The 19,776-nt window shown below is 47.3% G+C and overlaps 1 protein-coding gene across 2 annotated transcripts in view; it reads left to right on the top strand.

Annotated features, from left to right (window-relative positions):
- The window catches only part of LOC138364894 (uncharacterized), a 110,550-nt gene that overhangs the window by 79,649 nt on the left and 11,125 nt on the right, over positions 1–19,776 (top strand). For both annotated transcript variants that reach the window (XM_069324953.1, XM_069324952.1), the window contains exons 9-10: positions 2,173–2,358; positions 3,246–3,443. In XM_069324953.1, coding sequence (XP_069181054.1) covers positions 2,173–2,358; positions 3,246–3,443 — 384 coding nt within the window. The remainder of the gene's footprint in view (positions 1–2,172; positions 2,359–3,245; positions 3,444–19,776) is intronic.

The following is a 19,776-nucleotide window of genomic DNA, read 5'->3' as shown; positions in this document are numbered from 1 at the left end:
AGCAAGAAAGAGAAGGATGGGCGGACTACATTTTTTTTAGACTGTCGGAAAGCCTTTGACACAGTACCCCATAAAAGGCTGTTGCATAAGCTGGAGAAACAAGCAGGAGTAACTGGTCAGGCGCTCCAGTGGATAAGGGAGTACCTAAACAATAGGAAGCAGAGAGTTACAGTGAGGAGTGAGACCTCAGATTGGCGTGAAGTCACCAGTGGAGCCCTACAGGGCTCTGTACTGGGACCTATCCTGTTTCTGATATACGTAAATGATCTCCCAGAGGGTATAGACTCATTCCTCTCAATGTTTGCTGACGACGCCATAATTATGAGAAGGATTAAGACAGAGGAGGATAGCTTGAGGCTACAAGAAGACCTGGACAAGCTGCATGAATGGTCGAACAAATGGTTGTTAGAGTTTAAACCAAACAAATGTAATGTAATGAAAATAGGCGTAGCGAGCAGGAGACCAGATACAAGGTATCATTTGGGAGATGAAGTACTTCAAGAGTCAGAGAGAGAGAAAGACCTGGGGGTTGATATCACGCCAGACCTGTCCCCTGAAGCTCATATCAAGAGGATAACATCAGCGGCATATACCAGGTTGGCTAACATAAGAACGCCCTTTAGAAACTTGTGTAAGGATTCTTTCAGAACATTATATACCACATATGTCAGACCAATCCTGGAGTATGCGGCTCCAGCATGGAGTCCATATCTAGTCAAGCATAAGACTAAAATGGAAAAGGTTCAAAGGTTTGCCACCAGACTAATACCCGAGCTGAGAGGTATGAGCTACGAGGAGAGACTACGGGAATTAAACCTCACTTCGTTGGAAGACAGAAGAGTTAGGGGGACATGATCACCACATTCAAGATTCTCAAGATAATCGACAGGATAAAGACAGGCTATTTAGCACAAGGGGCACACGCACAAGGGGACACAGGTGGAAACTGAGTGCCCAAATGAGCCACAGAGATATTAGAAAGAACTTTTTTAGTGTCAGAGTGGTTGACAAATGGAATGCATTAGGAAGTGATGTGGTGGAGGCTGACTCCATATACAGTTTCAAGTGTAGATATGATAGAGCCCAATAGGCTAAGGAACCTGTACACCTGTTGATTGACGGTTGAGAGGCGGGACCAATGAGCCAGATCTCAACCCCCGCAAGCACAATTAGGTGAGTACAATTAGGTGAGTACATTCCCTGGAAGCAGCCTGTAGCAGCTGTCTAACTTCCAGGTTCCTATTTGCTGGTAGGTGAACAGGAGTATCAGGGTGAAAGAAACTCTGCACATTTGTTTCTGACTTGGCGGGGAATCGAACCCGTGCCCTTCGAACAACGACCCCCGAGCGTTGTGAATTCAGCCGAGAAGTCCCTTGTGTAATTACCAGAGTAATTACCTAAGTGTAGTTCCAGGATGAAAGCTACTCTCGTGGTGTCCCATATTCCCAGTACTCTGTCGTATAACGCTGTTAAACTACTGAAGTTTTAAGTCTCTATCACTTTCTCACGTAACTTGTTCCAACTGTCAACCACTCTGCCTTTGTCACCTCTTCCCGGTCTTTCTGTTATTCTTGTTTATCCTCCTCTCAAACCACACTCTCTTCTACCTCCTCCTCTTGAAGCCTCGAACGACTCACCTTCCTCATCATTCCAGGACTCTTCTTCAACATCCTTCCTCTTAATCGTCCACTCACAATCTTTCCTTGTCCAGCTTCTAAGTAAATGCGTTCACACCAGCCATCTTCTCCACAATTTTCAGTTCAACTACTTGACGGTAGAGCTAGTCTCGCTTCTTGCAGGTCGGCGTTCAATCCCCCGATCGTCCAAGTGGTTGGGCACAATTCCTTCCCCCCCTTCCCCGTCCCATGCCAAATCCTTATCCTGACCCCTTTCCAGTGATATATAGTTGTAATGGCTTGGCGCTTTCTCCTGATAATTCCCTCCCCTCCACAATCCTCATACATTAACATTTCCTAACAACTGTAAGTCTTGTTTTGGGAGTCTTGAGTTTTGTGGAATTCTTATTGTAAAGCTTTTAATTTGGTATATTTCTTTAAACATTCCTCCATATGCATTTATTTTTGTATTATTTCATGCAATCCATAACAAAATGTTTAATCACATGTATTTAAACCATAAAACTCGGCTTGTAAATATATTGTTGTATTATAGAGCCCATAGCACTGGTGGTGGAGCTGACGTGGGGCAGTAAGACGGTGGAGGATGTAACCCTGGACCAGAATGAACAGGACTACTGTCTGCAGGTAAAGCTAGATAACGGGTCACCTGCGTCGGCTTTCCAGTGTGCGCTGAACAGGTCCCTCGTGTACACATGTCGGTCTTTTGATGACTGTGAAGGTGAGCGTCTCAAACCCATTCCAGTTTTTGTGTCTATAAAATGTTGACTATTAAACCCATATATGATCTCTGTGTGGCATAATGTTTCACTTTTACCTATTTGTAAATTGTGTCAACAAAATTATTCGCACATCCTCGAAAAAGATACGTGATCTGCTCCAGAAATTTTAGCCAAATATGCCCAGTTTGCTAACTGTAGGTAGTAACTGAGTGAGTGTAACCTATCCACCGCTTCCCACTTGATGGGGGGTGGGGGGGGGCGGTGTACAGGACAAGCATATCAATATTGACATTAGCTCTCCACATATGTCAGTTGCTTAATTTAGAGACTCCTTGTGGTCGGTATCGAGCCCAGTGATAATGTGACAATGAGAATGGAATTTTGCAAGTAGCTCATCAAGACTAACTTGCTGAGCTAAGTGAACTGTGGGGTTCAGTCCCTGAGCCCATTATGTGCCTCTTTAACCCTTCCCATTACCGCCCACAGGAAGGGTATGAGAAGCATGGTAAATTAACTAAAAAAAATTCTTCCGATCAATAATATTATAATATATAGGTAGGAGTGGGTTGCAATACCATTTTAACTTTGTGCCTTTGAATATGAAAACTTCTCCCACAAACTAAGAAATAAAGTACCGTAGTTATAAAGGAGATGTTGGTGTTAATATGGAAGAATAAGTTCTGACATATTCCTATATTCAGGCATTGAAGATACAAATAACGAGATTCTTTATTGTTGCTTATTTGGTGATGGGAGCAGCATAGCTTAGATGGTCAATTCCTTAAATATTTAAATACAATTTCCAAATGATTGTACTTGCATACCTCGTGGTCTTGAGATATACATTTGTATTGTAAGTTTGAGTGTTTACATTGTTGTGTTGCAGGAAGCGGAGTGCTGGCCACTCATCGCGCCAACCCAAGGAATGTCTCGAAGAACTCTTGCTCCGGTATACCCTTTGCTAACATGAGCAACCAACTCCATGGCCGATACTCCTGCTGGATGGAAACGAGTTTGGGGAAAAATATATCCGGATTTACTGATGTGTATCCGAATTCAGCTGAATTTCCCCTTTTATCATGTGGTTTGTAGATGGCTGACCTAGTTACCTCATATTGAATGTTGACTGAGTTTCAAGGGCCAATTAGGTACAGATATATGTTTCGTAATGCAGTTGATCATATTATCTTTTAGTAAGTTATTTTTTATTAAACCCGCACTCAGTGGACGAGAGTTGAGTGGCTCCTACTGACATGACTGTGCTCCAGACCTGGTTACATTTTGGCCTCTTGAGCTGTTTCAGTTCTTCACACAATTCAGATGAATTTGCTTCTTGCCTTCCTGCGAAGTAACCACTTTCTTCTCTGCTCTTTCATCTGAAATTTTCCTTTTTTTTTTGGCTTATTGGAATCTGTTATTGAATTATAAGTTGGTCCTCGTTTTCTCACTCCCTCACCTCCTTGTTTAGCAACCATCTATCTACTACCCCTTCATATCTTTAAATGATTTAAACCATCATTTTATTTGCCCATTTTCCTTTAAGGTCAGCACCCAATTGGATTTGTCCCAGATAGCCTTATTAACACTTATCGTTCCCTTTATGGAACTCTAATCATCATCTTATCTTGTAATATCAGTTCCCGTGGGGTAGCGGTAAGACGCTCGCCTGACGTTTTGCGAGCCCTTTGTCCTAGATTCGTATCCTGGACGGGGAGGATTTACTGGGCGCAAATCTTTAACTGTAGCCTCTGTTTAACTCAGCAGTAAAATGGGTACTTGGTTGTTAAACGATTTCGTGGGGTCGTATTCCGGGGAACATAGGATTTAGGACTTGCCCGAAACGCTATGCGTGCTAGTGGCTGTACAAGAATGTAAGAACTCTTGTATATATATATATATCTATATAAATAAAGATGGAAATGTTCGTTTGTTCAAAATCGCTAATCTCCGAAAGTTCTTAACCGATTGCTTTGAAATTTTCACACAACGTTCCATTCGCATCCAAGCAGGTTTTTATATACATACTATATAGATGTCACGTCTGTGACGGTAAAAAAACATGTTTTTTCTGAAAAACTGTATTTTTCATGTGAGAAATCTTCAAAACCTCTTTACCGATTGCTTTGAAATTTTGACAACGTTGCATTCGAATAGGCGCGTCTTTTTATATATCAACTATATACATACCTCACCTGTGACAGGAAAAAAACATGCTTTTTTTTGAAGAACAGCGCCATCTGTTGGACGTAAGGGTAACACATGCTGTAATCTCCAAAAGTTCTTCACCAATTGCTTTGAAATTTTGACACAGCATTGCATTCGAATAGGCGCGTCTTTTTATATACCTACTATATAGCTGCCACCCCTGTGACAGGTAAAAACATGTGTTTTAAAAAAAAAAACAGCACCATCTGTTGCACATAATGGCAACATGCACGTTATACCAAATATGTCACGAATTTCATTTCAATGTTTCTGATTGCATTGATTTTTTTTTCTTTTTAGCAGGGATAATCCTGCGCGGGCCCTAAGCCTCTGACTGGCCCACTAAGTGATGCTTGTTTCTGTTTTACCTGGGCGGAGGATGAGTATGTATGACTCGTATGGTCGCTTCAGTAAGATTTTGCCATATGTGTTTAACAACGTACTCTGCTCTGTCGAATCGAAGGTGAAATCTTAACGGGTTTGTAACTGTGCACTGTGTTAGATAATGTTCCAGTGGTCTGTCGGGCAATTCTCCACAGTGTTGACATTTCCTCTCACCTTCCGGAACCCGTAAGCCTATTTCCCATGCACATGGGTATCCAAGCCTGATGCGATGTAAGTGCACTTCTGTTGTTCTACTGCCCCCGTTCATCAAACTAAGTGGTTCGTAGTTGGTTGAATTCTTGTACCAACCCGCAGATCCTGATGTTGCAACTGCTGTGTTGTGGTCACTGTACATCTTTCGCATTGCTCTGTTTCGAATCACTTTCTTCATCTGGGAGAGACTCTGTGGTATGTAAATGTCTACATTCCTCCTCTTAGTAGCAAGTTTTGCAGCTTCGTCTGCAATGTCATTACCTAATAGTCCCACATGACTTGGCACCCAGTTGATAAGTACCCGTCGGCCTTGTCGTTTGAGTGTGTGCATGAATGATAAGACATTGGTGATCAGATGGATGTTATCACATAGGTGTTCCTGTTGCAAGGTTTCAATGGCGGTTCGCGAATCTGTATGGATGATAACATGTTGTCGGTGTTCAGCAAGAGCATGTTCCAAAGCCTTTTGAATGGCTAGCATCTCAGTCTGTAAAGTCGAACACCCATTTGAGAGCCTCCAACTATATACAGAGTTTCCTGCTTTAACTGCAGCTCCGGTTGCTTGTCCCTGCTGGTCTACTGACCCATCCGTGAAGTAAGTGAAGCTGTCGGATGCCATGTTTGCTTTTATATGCATCTGTGCAAAGTGACGGAGCAGATGAGGATGTGTCCGGTTCTTCTTCCCGTCAAGAGCCATAATCTGAAAGTCTGCTGGCAGAGATTCCCAAGGGGCTTGTATAACAAAGTCTGCATGTATGTCGTCGACACCCCTCTCAGTGACTGTGTTTGCCATATCGAATGTATCGATGGGGTTTATCGCACAATGGGTCCACCTGTTGCCATTGGAGGCTCTTCTGTCCAGAGTTAGTGCTTCAGTGATCATATCTTTAAGTGAACTGATTCTAGGTCTAGTCAATATCTTGGTCAGCATGCACGCAGCAATCCCCTTTACCCTTATTTCAATCGACGTTAGCTTTGTCTCTAGTCTTAGGTTCAGGATTTTAGTCCATCTGGGAGCACCTATTATGACCCGCAATGCATCATTTTGAAGAACCTCAACGTTTGCCCACTGACCAGGAGAGAGAGTAAGGCAGGCGCTGCATAATCAACCAGGGAACGAACGGCGTGTATGTAAAACATTCTCAACACTCTGTGTCCCGCTCCTAGACGGGGCCCTGTGATTGCTCTCATTATATTTATTCGTGACTTTGCTTTCTCCTTTAGATATTGAATTTGCTTATGGAATGTCATTTTAAAATCAATCCACACTCCGAGATAACGATATTGTGTAACCCACTGAAGGTTAATGTCCTGAATGCGTAGGTGCCTGTCTGGAGCCTTGCCGCCTAGTCTCATCGCCTAAGACTTCTGTGCAGATATTTTTAGCCCTAAAACACTGCATTCAGATGCCACTTGATCTAAAGCACCTTGAGCTTTATTTAGAAGTGAAGGACCCGTAATGACTAATGCTAGATCATCAGCATAGCTTAGCAATGTAACCCCTTCTGTAAAGGACATGGTAACAAGGTTTTCCATAAGGATGTTAAAAAGACTAGGACTGAGGACTCCTCCTTGTGGAGTCCCATTCTCGTGCAAGTGGTAGTCCGAAACTTGTCCTTGCAACTTTACTCTGGCATACCTGTGACTTAGGTAATCTTGAATCCATGCCAGCATTTTCCCCCTCACACCTTTTTTAACTAAGGTGTGTAGTATTGCTGGCGGGCTTGCAAGTTCAAACGCTTTTTCCAGATCAAGGAAGACCACTATAGCTGGACCTGAGTTAACTGTTCCTAGTAATGTTGCTATGCAGTTTGCAGTACCTACTCCTCTAGTGAAGCCAAATATGTGTTTATGAAGGTCTCCAGTCTTCCACAGTAGCCTATTTAAGACCATCCGTTCTGCAGTTTTACTAACGCATGATGTTAATGAAATGGGTCTGTAATTGCCAGGTTCATTCGGCTTAGGAATCGGGATGATGTCTGCTTTCTTCCAAGAGGGCGGTAGTTTGCCTTGCTGCCAAGACGCATTGATGACGTCCAATATCCCTCGGTCTCCAGCAGGACCTGCATGTGCGATCATTGAGTATGTAATGTTATCAGCACCTGGTGCAGTGTCCTTACCACCTTTTTTGGCTCTGCTTAGTTCCTGTTCGGTGAAGGGACAGTCACATTCGTCATTTATAGCTATGCCCTCATGAATGACTGTCATCCTCTCTTGTTTTAAGTGTTCTTGCTGCCTTCGGACCATTGCAGGAAGCTGATATGAAGCTGTTCTTTCTGCAAATTGGAGAGCAAGTCTCTCAGCCTCCTGCAATGGTTGAATACATGCCTGTGGCCGGGCTGGCCGACCTGATATAGTAAGTAATTATCAAAAGAAGGCACCAAACCGGGAAGGCTATGTAGCACCATCAAATACGCAAAATAATCAGAGGGCGCTAAATATCACCAAGGATGCCAATACGAGAACAAAAACGCATAAGGCGAACGATATCAAAAGTATCCGAGTCACCAAGAATTCTATCGAGGGACAGGTGACCGCGAGGGGCGGTCGGAAAGCAAGACACACGCTCGTCCTGGAAGTCAGGACATTCAAGAAGGTCATGCACGACCGTAAGAGGGACAATGCAACTAGGACAATAAGGAGCAGGGCGGCGCTCCATCAAGTGACCATGGGTTAAGCGAGTATGGCCAATACGCAACCTCGCTAGAGCTGTTTCCCACCGCCGGTTACGGTGGAAGGAGGACGGCCACGAGGAAACACAACATTTAAGAGTACGTAGCTTGTTACCAGTAACAGACAACCAAGAAGCCTGCCAACGGGTAAGGACTGAGGAATGGATAACCGGGTAAAAGTCGGAATACGGAATGCCTTTACGAGAGATGGGACAAGAGCGGACAGCTTCCTTAGCGGCAGCATCCGCACGCTCATTTAAAGACACGCCAATATGGCTGGGAACCCAACAAAACTCAACCGACTTAAATTTACTGTGAACGAGAAACAGCCAATGCTGGATCTCGACAACTACCGGATGAACTGGATTAAAGCACCCGAGAGCCATGAGGGCACTACGAGAGTCAACAACAACCACAAAGGAAGACTGACAACGAGAAAGCAGGAGATGAAGAGCATAGAGAATAGCATAAAGTTCCGCTGTAAAGATGCTAGTCTCCGGAGGCAAGCGACACATATAAGTGCGATCAGGAAAAACAACAGAGTAGCCAACACCGTCCGCTGACTTAGACCCATCGGTGAAGACAGAAACGGAGCGGGAGTGAGAAGAAAAGTGCTCGAGGAAAAGGCGTTTTAGAACTGTAGGAGGGGTAAAAGCTTTAGTGATACGAGTCAAGGATGTACAAAACCGCGGAAGAGGGACCCTCCACGGGGGCAAAGAAGGAACAACACGAGGAGAAACATCAGAAATACGAACGGAAAGAGAATCCTGTAGGCGAGATAACCGGACAGAAAGAGGGAGGTGGTGAAGAGGAACAGGAACCGCAGGAGGGGTAAAAGTTAAAGCACGACAGAGACGAGAGGAAGGATGTTGCAAGGACCGCGCAAGATAGCGAAGACAGTAGCGATCACGGCGGTCCTGGAGAGACAGGAAGCCAGTGTCAACATACAAGCTAAGGACGGGAGTCGAACGAAAGGCACCAGAACTGAGGCGCAACCCAGTATGGTGCAAAGCATCAAGACGGCGAAGAGTAGAAGGAGAAGCAGACGAGTAAGCAGGGCAACCATAATCGAGCTTAGACAGGACGAGAGAGGAATGTAAAGCAAGGAGAGTGCGCCTATCTGCCCCCCAAGAAGTATGGGACAAGACCCGAAGGAGGGTAAGGGACTTAGAGCACTCAACACGGAGGTAAGAGATATGGGGAGACCAAGACAAACGAGTGTCAAGGAATAACCCCAAAAGCTTCGCGGAATCTTTGTATTCAAGGGGATGACCATAAAGTGACAAAGAGGGACGAAGAACAACCCGTTTCCGCGTAAAAGTCATGGCACAAGTCTTAGAAGTAGAGAACTTGAAGCCATGACCTGTGGCCCAAGACGACACGGCATCAATCGCAAGTTGAAGCCGGCGTTGAAGGAGAGGCGAATCATCACCCTGACAACAAAGGGTAAGATCATCGACATAGAGAGCGGAGAAGACACCAGAAGGAAGAGAGGAAAGAAGACCATTGAGGGCAACCAGAAAAAGATGTAGTTCTCAGAACACTACCCTGGGGCACACCTTCGTATTGCTGAAAAGAGGGAGAGAGAGCGGTACCAAGGCGCACCCGAAAGGAACGACGAGAGAGGAAGCTGCGGAGAAAGAGAGGGAGATGACCACGAAGGCCAAAAGAATGAAGTTGAGATAGGATATGATAACGCCAAGTGGTGTCGTAAGCCTTTTCTAGGTCAAAAAGGACGGCAACAACGGAGGTCTTCGCAGCAAAAGCAGTACGTACATAGACCTCCAAGTTCACCAGGACATCTGTCGTGCTGCGGCACTTGCGGAAACCAAATTGAGAAGGGGAGAGGAGGTGATGGTGTTCCAGGAACCACATCAGACGAACGTTAACCATACGTTCAAAGAGTTTGCAGACACAACTTGTGAGAGCAATAGGGCGAAAGTCCTTAGGGGAAGTACCCAGAGACCCCGGTTTGCGAACAGGGAGGACAACGGCATCGAGCCAGTCCTCAGGGACTGACGACGACTCCCAGATCCGATTATACAGACTCAGTAAATACTGAGACGTGCTCGGAGGGAGATGGCGAAGCATCTCATAATGAATACCATCGGAGCCCGCCGCCGTAGAACCGCAGAGGGCCAGGGCAGAACGAAGTTCAGAGAGAGAGAAGGGATCATTATAGGGAAGCTGAAGATGAGTGCAGAAATCTAAAGGACGAGACTCAAGGACAGGTTTACGAAGAAGGAAAGATTGGGGAAGATGAAGACCAGAGCTAACAGAAGAAAAGTGGGAACCCAGTTCGGAAGCGACCTGCAACGGGTCCGCCACAAGAGTATCATGGAGGTGAAGGACCGGTGAAACATCGGGAACGAACTTACCCGCTATCTTGCGGATACGCTTCCAGATCTGGGCCAGAGGGGTTTCGGACGTAATTGTCGAGACATAAGATGCCCAACATTCACGTTTAGCCGTACGGATGGCCCTACGGGCCACCGCACTCGCTTTCCGAAAGAAAAGAAAAGAATCGGTCGTCTGCCTACGGCGGTGCTTCTTCCAGGCTGCACGCTTACAGCGGACAGCCCGAGCACAGTCCGCATTCCACCAGGGAACGCACTTCCGTGGACCCCGAGAGGAAGAGCGAGGAATAGAGCGGAGGGCAGCGTCGAAGACAGTGTCATGAAAAAGGAGGAGAGCGCGAGAGAGGGGCAGAAGGGAGAGGTCAGAGAGAGTAGCACTGAGGGAAAATAGGGTCCAGTCCGCCTTAGCAAACTGCCACCTAGGGAAAGAGAGGGAAGGGCGAAAAGAGAAAAAGGAAACAAGGATGGGGAAATGATCACTTCCATGGAGGTCATCAAGAACCTGCCATGTGAAATCTAAGTAAAGAGAAGAAGAGCAGAGAGAAAGATCAAGACAAGAAAGGGTGCGAGTTCGAGAGTCCAAATGAGTGGGCTCACCAGAATTCAGAAGAGACAGGGAAGAAGAGAGGAGAAACGGCTCAAGGAGGCGACCCCGGGTATTCGTCAGAACGTCACCCCAAAGAGAATGACGACAATTGAAGTCACCCAGCAGGAGCACAGGCTCCGGCAAGGAGTCTAGGAGGTGTTTCAAATCAGGAAGAGAGAGCGGGACACTCGGGGGGAGATAAATGGAACAAACTGTGTACCATTTCCCCACAAAGATACGAGCAGCAGAACAATGGAGAGGCGAAGGAAAAAGTAAAGGAACAAAGGGAACATCAGCCCGAATCAAGAGAGCAGAAGAATTAGAAGCCCCAGCAATGGCTGGGGGGGGGAGAGAAAGGAATAGCCACGAAAACGACCAGGACGAGCACCAAGCATCGGCTCCTGGAGACAGACACAAAGGGGCGAAAACCGCGAAACCAGAAGTTGGAGTTCGAGGAAATTGGCGTAATAACCTCGAACGTTCCATTGAAGAATGGACAACGACGAGAAGAGAAAGGACAAAAACAGAGAACAAGGAAGAAACAAAGGCGAAAGACCAACAGAGCACGTTAAAGAATATCAGGGTCGGGATCAGGGTCAGCAAAGTCAGGGTTAGGGGGCATGGGTAAACTGAGCAAAGACGGAGGGAAGGAAACGGGAGAACAGATCAGAGGTGGGCGGGCAGGGTCCGAAGGAGGAGGAGGAGGAGGAGGAGACAACGGAGAGGAGCAGTCAAGGACAGCAGCAGGAAGAGGGGGAGTAGAAAGAGAGGAGCGCACCCCAGCAAGAGCAGCAACCGAAAGGGAAGCAGGGGCCAAAGAAACCTCCATAGCAGGAACAGGGGGCGCAAGCACTGAAACGGGAGGGGAAGGAGCAACAGAGCCAGAAGGAGGAGCTGAGGAAGAAAGCGAAGCCTTCTTACCCGCCGGGAAAGAGGAAGGAGAGGAGCCAGGCTTACGCTTCTGACTTAAAGAGACCAGTGTCCCAGCAACTACGTACCGGGCAACGGATTCCAGTGTCTCAACAGGAGAAGCCGAACGAGAGCACACACGACGGCCGTTAGGAGAGCGATGGACATCCGCCCGCACCGACAGGCGGTGGGGAGAGCCGATAGATGGAGGAAGAGGATGGGAAGGAGGATCGGAGGGGGACGAGGAAGGAGACACAGAAGACACGACAGACCGGGTAGAAGGAAGGGGAACCCCAGACAGAGGACCAGGAGGAGGATCCTTCGGGAGAGAACCCAAAGGGACAGAGGAGGGGGCAGTGGGCGCATCAGGGTCCAAGGCCTGGAAACGGTTGTGAGTCTGAGGAAGGCGGGAAGGACGAGGAGAGGAAGAGCGCAACACGCGAGCATAAGAGATATTAGCATAAGGCGGGAGCCGGCGAACCTGGCGCCTCGCCTCAGGAAAAGATAAACGCTCCCGGTGCTTCAAGTTGAGGACGGATGCCTCAAGCTTGTAATGGACACACGCACGGGAGAAGGTAGGATGGGCCTCACCGCAGTTGAGGCAACGAGCCTGGGGAGAAGCGCACTCCGACTTAGAGTGACCTTCGCCACCACACAAAGGACAGAGAGAGACAGTCCCGGAGCAGCGGAGGGCACCATGCCCAAACCTCCAGCACTTGTTGCAGAGCCGAGGAGAAGGAATGTACTCCTGGACAGAGCACCTGGCACCAGCAAGAATGACAGAGGGTGGAAGGGTCCTACCATCAAAGGTAATCTTCACAACCCGGAGGGGTTGACGGCGACTACCACGAGGGGGACGAGTAAACGTGTCCACCTGGAGAATAGAATGGCCCTGGGCAGCGAGGATATGTCGAATATCGTCGTGGCAGTCGCGTAGGTCCCGAACACCGGTCGCAACATGGGGCGGGAGCAAAATAGTGCCAACACTGGCATTCAACTGAACGTTCTTCGAGACCCGAACGGGGGTCTCGCCAAGGCAGGATAAGGCAGCCAAGCGGGAAGCAGCATCCTGAGAAGGAGCAGCAACGACACGTGTACCGAGACGAGTGGGGTTGAAAGTAATGGAGGCATCCACGGAATCAATGAGATGTCGATGGAGGGAGAAATCGTCAGGAGGCGCAGAATCAAGAGGGAGGAGATCAAAATATTTGGCCCACGAAGCGGGACCAAACAAGGCTTGATAGGTAGCAGAACTGGAAGGAATCGAGCGAGGGCGGCCGTGACGAAGACGGCGGTGAGAACCCCCAGAGAGAGAGGGGTTAAAAGGCGCAGTAGTTACAACTAGAGAAGGAGCCACGCCAGGGGACGAGGTAGTCACCACTGGGGGCTTGGGGCTCGACCCAACCACAGAGGAGGGAGGGGAGCCAGAGGAAGGAGTCAGAGAGGCCAAAGGAGGAGCAAGGTCGGGGCCCAATGCAGCGGAGGCTACAGAGCCCGGTCTTCCAATACGGACCGACTCGGGGGCTTGGTCGCCCACCCCACGAGCCTGAGAAGGTAAACCAGAAGAAGCCGAAGCAGGGGTAATCATCTTGACGAAAGAAAGAATTCACTCACGAATGTGCCCCCACACCCACCATGGAGCCACAATTAGAGGCAGGACACCCAACAAGAAGCTATCGCCGATCTTGTCGGGGCCTCCTAGGGGTGCGTCGCGAGTATACGCCCCACAAACGCCACCTTAAGAAACCGACAGTCCGTCGAGATCGGGTTCAGTGACGAAGTGGGGATTGACAATAAAAGGTTCCCCTCGCTCTCAACGTCGGGTACTGCAGTTCTACGGGTGCATGAGTATGCCTCCTCAAGCACCCGGGCGTCAAAATAGAAGAAGTCCAAGGGAAGAACCAGAACGAGCAAAAGGTCGGTAGGAAACGGCAAGCAGATAGGAGAAGAGGGGGGAGAAAAACGAAACAGAAGGAAAAGGAAAAGATGCCCAGCAGAATTGGAGAGGACGGCAGCAGGAGCACAAGGCTAGAAAAGGACAGAGGACCGTCCCAAGGAGCATCACACTCCGGCAGCCGCCCACTAATCCCCCACACGGCGACAACGAGCTGAGCGGGGAGGGGGCGACCTGATATAGTTTTAATCTGACCCCATATCTTGCCAAGACTACTATGTTCATTTAGAGTTTGACACCACTCAAACCATCTTGCCTCCTTTACTTCTCTAGAAACTCGCCTTGCTTCAGATATCACCGCTCGTAGCAGAGTTCTACCTTCTGGTGTGGGGTTTCTCTTTAGATGTTTTCTGAAGATATTGACTCTGTGGTTCTGTTCTTTAACGTCATTACTATAGAACCAATAGTTCTTTCGTTTCGTGTTACCTGTGATAATGATTGGAATAGCTTTGTTCGCAGCAGCTGCAACGACTTCCTGCAGATTGGTCTCGTGTATGTTCAAATCCTCAGGTGGCGTGTACGTTGCATACCATTTTTCAAGTTCTTCTTGGTATACATTCCAATTGGCCTTTCCTAAATTCCACCGAGGCTGCGCAGGCGGTGTAGGAGGTCGTGCCAGGTTGAGTGTCGTGACAGTAGCATAGTGGTCACTGGTGATCACCGGGTCTACTTCCCACTTCGCCTGTTGCTGGAGTGCTGTTGAGATGAATGTAAGATCAAGGGAACCTCCTAGAATGTGAGTGGGTTCCCCAGTGTTGAGAAGTGTAATTTCAGGTACTTCTCGCAGAGCTGCAGCTAAATGGCGCCCATCTGCATTGGCTGGCCCAGTTGCACCTAACTCAGGATGATGAGCATTAAAATCACCAGCAATAATTAAATTTTCCTGCGTGGCCAAGGCAAGCACTGCCTCTGCTTCTAGTTTACGTCTAGGGGGCTTGTAGACGTTGTATATGAGGAGCTCAAAATTAGCCATATTCACTGTAACTGCTAATACCTCTACTCCATCCCCACATGAAACTGAGTCTATTTTCTTGCTGGGTATGGTGTTTCTGACTAGGGTCATTAATCCTCTTTGTCTCCCCTGCTCATACGGTAGAACATAGTGCTGATATCCAGCTAATCTGAAGGATTTCGTGGCCGGGAAAAGAGTTTCTTCCAAAACGATTATATCTGCTTTCGTGCCGATTGCAGCCTCCTGAAGTGTGTGTTTTTTATTTCCTAGACCTTGTATGTTCCACTGCAGAATTCGTAATGGCCAGACGACGGGTTCGGTTGGCGTTGCTTGTTCTACTAGAACTCCTCCTCGGAATCGACCTCTATATTCTCCGCCTCGCAAGTCGTGTCGCTGCAAATCGGACTGCATTGATAGTTCGTGGTCATCCCCGACGTTGTTGGAATCTGTGCATAACTGTGGTCCATCGCTATGTTGTTGGAAGTGCAGCAGGTCGGACTGCATTGATTGTCCGTGGTCATCCCCGGCATTGTCGGAATCTGTGCAGAACTGTGGTCCATCACTTTGTTGTTGGTAGTGCTGCAAGTCGGACTGCATTGATTGCTCGCGGCCGTTTCTTGTGATGGCGGAACCTGCGCATCTCTGCTGTTCAATACGTCTTTGTTGGCGTTGCTGCAGATCAGACTGCATTGGCTGTTGTTGTCTGTCTCCTGTGTTGGAAGATTCTTTTGATCGTGGGTGGTCACTGCGTCTTGCAGTTGCGTTTGTGAATGTCGATGTTCCGGTGTCTTGACTAGCCGACTGTTGTTGGTAGTCAGTATGTCCAAGTTGCGTTGGTTGTCCTCTTGTGCTCCATCCTGTCGGAGACTGTCTATGTCTCGTGTAACTGTGGTCTGCTGCACGATCTTGTCCCTTATCACACAAGTGATGTCTTGAGTCTGGTGTTGTGAGGCGTTCTGCGTCATCTGTAGGCAATTGATAATGGTCTCTGCCATGATCTTCACGATGGTTTTCAGCTGGACCTCGGTAAAACTGTATAGCTGGTGAGTAGATTCCGAAAGTAAGTGTTTTCTGCTCTTTTGCATTTGCTGGACTTCTGCAACACTTTCGTGTAATGTCTGATTCGGAATTGACAGATTCGGGAAATTTTGCTCCGTGAGAGCGGGTGGCTGTTGTGGCTGTGCACGAGTGTTCCAGACGTTGGTGTTGGTGGATGTATTGCTGGGCAGGGTGTTGATCCTGGCCTGAGCTGTCTGCACTTTTTGTTTCCGTGCAGAGCAGGTTGTGCTCCAGGCATGATGTTTGCCTCCACAATTTGGACATTTGGCTGTAGTGGTCTGGTTTGCCTTGTGCTTAGCAATACAGTCTTTGGTGGGATGTCTCAGGCTGCACACTCCGCACCTCTCCTGTCCTGTGCAGCGTGACTGATGGTGGCCGTATTTCTGACACCTGAAGCAGCGTAGGGGTTCCGGGACGTATGGCCTCTGTCGGTATGTCCCCCAATTTCCAAGACCGAAAGATTCTGGCACATGTCCCATGACGGTCACCAGAACCTGACGCGTCGCTGCCTTGTCTACTTTTGTGTGGCAACGTTCCGCATTCAGGACTTGCTTGTGTTCTAGCACTGGATCCAGGGGAAAGTCGATTGGGTATCCCAAAAGCACGACTCGTGTGCGTCGTTCTGAAGGGTCCAGCTTTACCAAGCACACAGGTTTCCCCTGCAGGACTCTTACCGTCTCTAAGTAATGTGCAGTCTGTTGGTCTTGAGGTGTCAGTATTATTTCTCCCTTCAGGTTGACTGTAATGGAAAGTTTGAGCTCTGGTTGTTCTTTTTCCATCGCCGTTACTACTCCATATGCTGTAGGAAAGTGGTCGGTCTGCATGATCTTGAATTTTGGAAGAAGTGCAGAGGCTGGCGATGTCTGGTGTGAGACTGGTGGTGTCCTCCCCTGTCCCATACAGCTGTCCTGCGGCTGGGCTGTGGAGAGAGGAACAATGGCTGACACTGGCTGGCGTGAAACCGGTGGTGTCCTCTCCTGACTCATACTGCCGTCCCGCGGCAGCGTTGCGGACAGAGAAGCATTGACTGACACTGGCTGGTGTGTGACTGACGCTGTCCTCTCTAGGTCCATTACGTCCGCTGACTTGCTGGTAGAAGCAAGTGGTAAAGCCTCGATAGCAGTTTTCTTTGGGGCCTGCTGCACATCGGTCCACCGTCCTTCCTCGTCCGAAAGCTGCTTCCATTCCCTCTTGCGCTGAGCCTTCCCCATGGCTCTCTTCACATAGTGAGAACCGACTCAAACCACCGGAGCAGCAGGCGACACGTCCTCACTGCACGGTAGCTCAGGAGCCCACTCGATTGCATTGATAAATTTTATTTTCATAGATTTCGATTTATTTTGTTTTTTAGTGAATTATTTTGTGTGACATTGTGTTGGAATTGAGCTGTGTTGTTTACTATACCGTTCATTTCATAAGTAAAAATGTAGATGTCACACATGTGACAGGTAAAACTATGCTTTTCTTGAAAAACAGCGCCATCTGTTGCATGTAAGAGCAACATACATGCTATACTAGATATGTTACAATTCCATATCAATGTTTCTGATTGCATTGATAAATTGAATTTTCATAGATTTTGATTTATTTTCATTTTGATTTAATTATTTTGTGTGAATTGCATTCGAATTGAGCTGTGTTCTTTACCAGACCGTTCATTTCGTGAGTATACTTTATTTTTATATTTTTTCATATTTTCATTTCATTTTTAAATGTTTTTCTTATATTTCATTGATGGGAACATCAGATCATTTGATGTTCCCAATTTTCTGACTGTAACATCAGACCATTTGGGAAGGCATCGGACGAGGGGAAGAAATTGGTGCGGAGGACGAGGGGACGGGGGAGTTTGGGATGGTGGGGACGAGGGGATGGGGGAATAGAGAATGGTGGGGAGGACAAAGTGACAGGGTAGTGGGGCATGGTGGGAAGAAAGAGAGGATGGTGGAGTGGGGAATGGTGGGGAGGACGATTGGACGGAAGTGAGAGATGGTGGGAAGGACGAGGGGACAAGGGAGGGGGTAATGGTGGGGAAGGACGAGGGGACGGTGGAGTTTGGGATGGTGGGGACGAGGGGATGGGGGAATAGAGAATGGTGGGGAGGACAATGGGATAGGGAAAGTTGCTGTGGCTCAGCAACGCGTGGCTGGATACTGCTAGTCATATAAATAAAAATGTAAATGTTCGTTTGTTCAAAATCGCTGATCTCCGAAAGTTCTTCACCGATTGCTTTGAAATTTTCACACAACGCTCCTTTTGCATCCGAGCAGGTTTTTATATACATACTATATAGATGTCACGTCTGTGGTCAGAAAAAAAAACTTTTTTTTTTTAAACTGTGGTTTTTTATGTGTGTTTTATGTTGAGGGAAATCTTCGAATCCTCTTTACCGATTGCTTTGAAATTTTGACACAACGTTGCATTCGAATAGGCGTGTATTTTTATATACCTACTATATATATGCCTCACCTGTGACAGGAAAAAACATGCTGTTTTCGAAAAACAGCGCCATCTGTTGGATGTAAGAGCAACACACGCAGTAATCTCTGAAATTTCTTCATCGATTGGTTTGAAATTTTGACACAACGTTCCATTCGAATAGGTGCGCGTTTTTATAAGCTTACAATATAAGATTCCACATCTGGGACAGGTAAAAACGTGCTTCTTTTTAAAAACAGCGCCATCTGTTGCACATAAGAGCAACACACGCACTATACTATATATGTTATGATTCCATTTCAGTGTTCCGATTGCATTGATAAATTTAATTTTTATTGATTTTGATTTATTTTCATTTTGATTCAATTATTTTGTATGACATTGCGTTGGAATTTAGCTGTGTTGTTTACCATACCATTCATTTCTTCAGTTTAGTTTAGTTTCATATTTTTTCATTTTTTTCAATTCGTTTTTTAACTGCTTTTCTTATTTTTCATTGATGGGAACATCAGATCATTTGGGAATGCATCGGACAAGGGAGTGGGGAATGGAGGGAAAGACGAGGGGATGGGAGTGGGAGGATTATGGGGAGGACGAGGGGACAGGGGAGGGGGTAATGGTGGGGAGGACGAGTTGATGGGGGAACTGGGGATGGTGTGGACGAGGGGACGGGGGAATGGAGAATGGAGGGGGGGGGGGAGAAGAAGGGGACAAGGGAGAGGGGGATTGTGGGGAGGAAGAGGGGACAGGGGAGGGGGAATGGTAAGGAGGACGAGGGGACAGGGGAGTGGTGAGATGATGGGAGGACGAGGGGACGGGGGAGTGGTGAGATGATGGGGAGGACGAGGGGACGGGGGAGTGGTGAGATGATGGGGAGGACGAGGGGACGGGGGAGTGGTGAGATGATGGGGAGGATGAGGGGACAGGAGGAGGGGGTAATAGTGGGGAGGACGAGGGGACGGGAGAGTGAGGAATGATTGGGAGGATGAGGGGACAGGGAAGGGGGGAATAGTGGGGAGGACTGGGAGACGGGAATGTTGCTGTGGCTCAGCAATGCGTGGCCGGGTACAGCTAGTAAAAAATTCAAAATCAAAATATAAATATCCCAATCACTCTTTAATATGACGCTCCATTAACAGTATTATTTTGGATCACAACGTCAGTGATTATTGGCTCCATGTGCTTTTTTGCATTTTTCAAAGCTGCACTTGTTTTCCCGCGAGAGTATCTGATCTAGCTATATTGTAGTGTTATTGTATCTTGTATCTTGCTGGTTCCTTCATATTTTGTCATAGAACATTATTGTCTGCTATGTCCTTATGCTTGGGTCTCCCTATATTATTCCCTTAATGCAGATCCCATTTGCCTCTCTGCTAAAGTGATTTTCACTGCCAGTCTATTATATCATGTTTTCTTCACTTATTCATAAAATTATATGACCTGAGGGCTGTGCTGAAACGTTATGTCCTGCAGGCCATCGTTATTTACAATTCTACCAGTATTTGTATACAACAGCATTATACTCTTTAAGTTCTGTAACTATGTTGTATAATCTTGTTGAATTCTGGGACCTGAAAGGGTATATTGTTGTGAGGCATAATTGGGATATATATCTTTCTGTGATATTAGTGCGCCTTCAACCCCGTGTGATATTACTGTTATATTGAGTTGGAGTAGATGTGGTGTA

Source organism: Procambarus clarkii, chromosome 15, assembly GCF_040958095.1.
Source record: "Procambarus clarkii isolate CNS0578487 chromosome 15, FALCON_Pclarkii_2.0, whole genome shotgun sequence".
NCBI classification, from domain to species: domain Eukaryota; kingdom Metazoa; phylum Arthropoda; class Malacostraca; order Decapoda; family Cambaridae; genus Procambarus; species Procambarus clarkii.
This window is presented reverse-complemented; position numbering and strand designations above follow the sequence as displayed.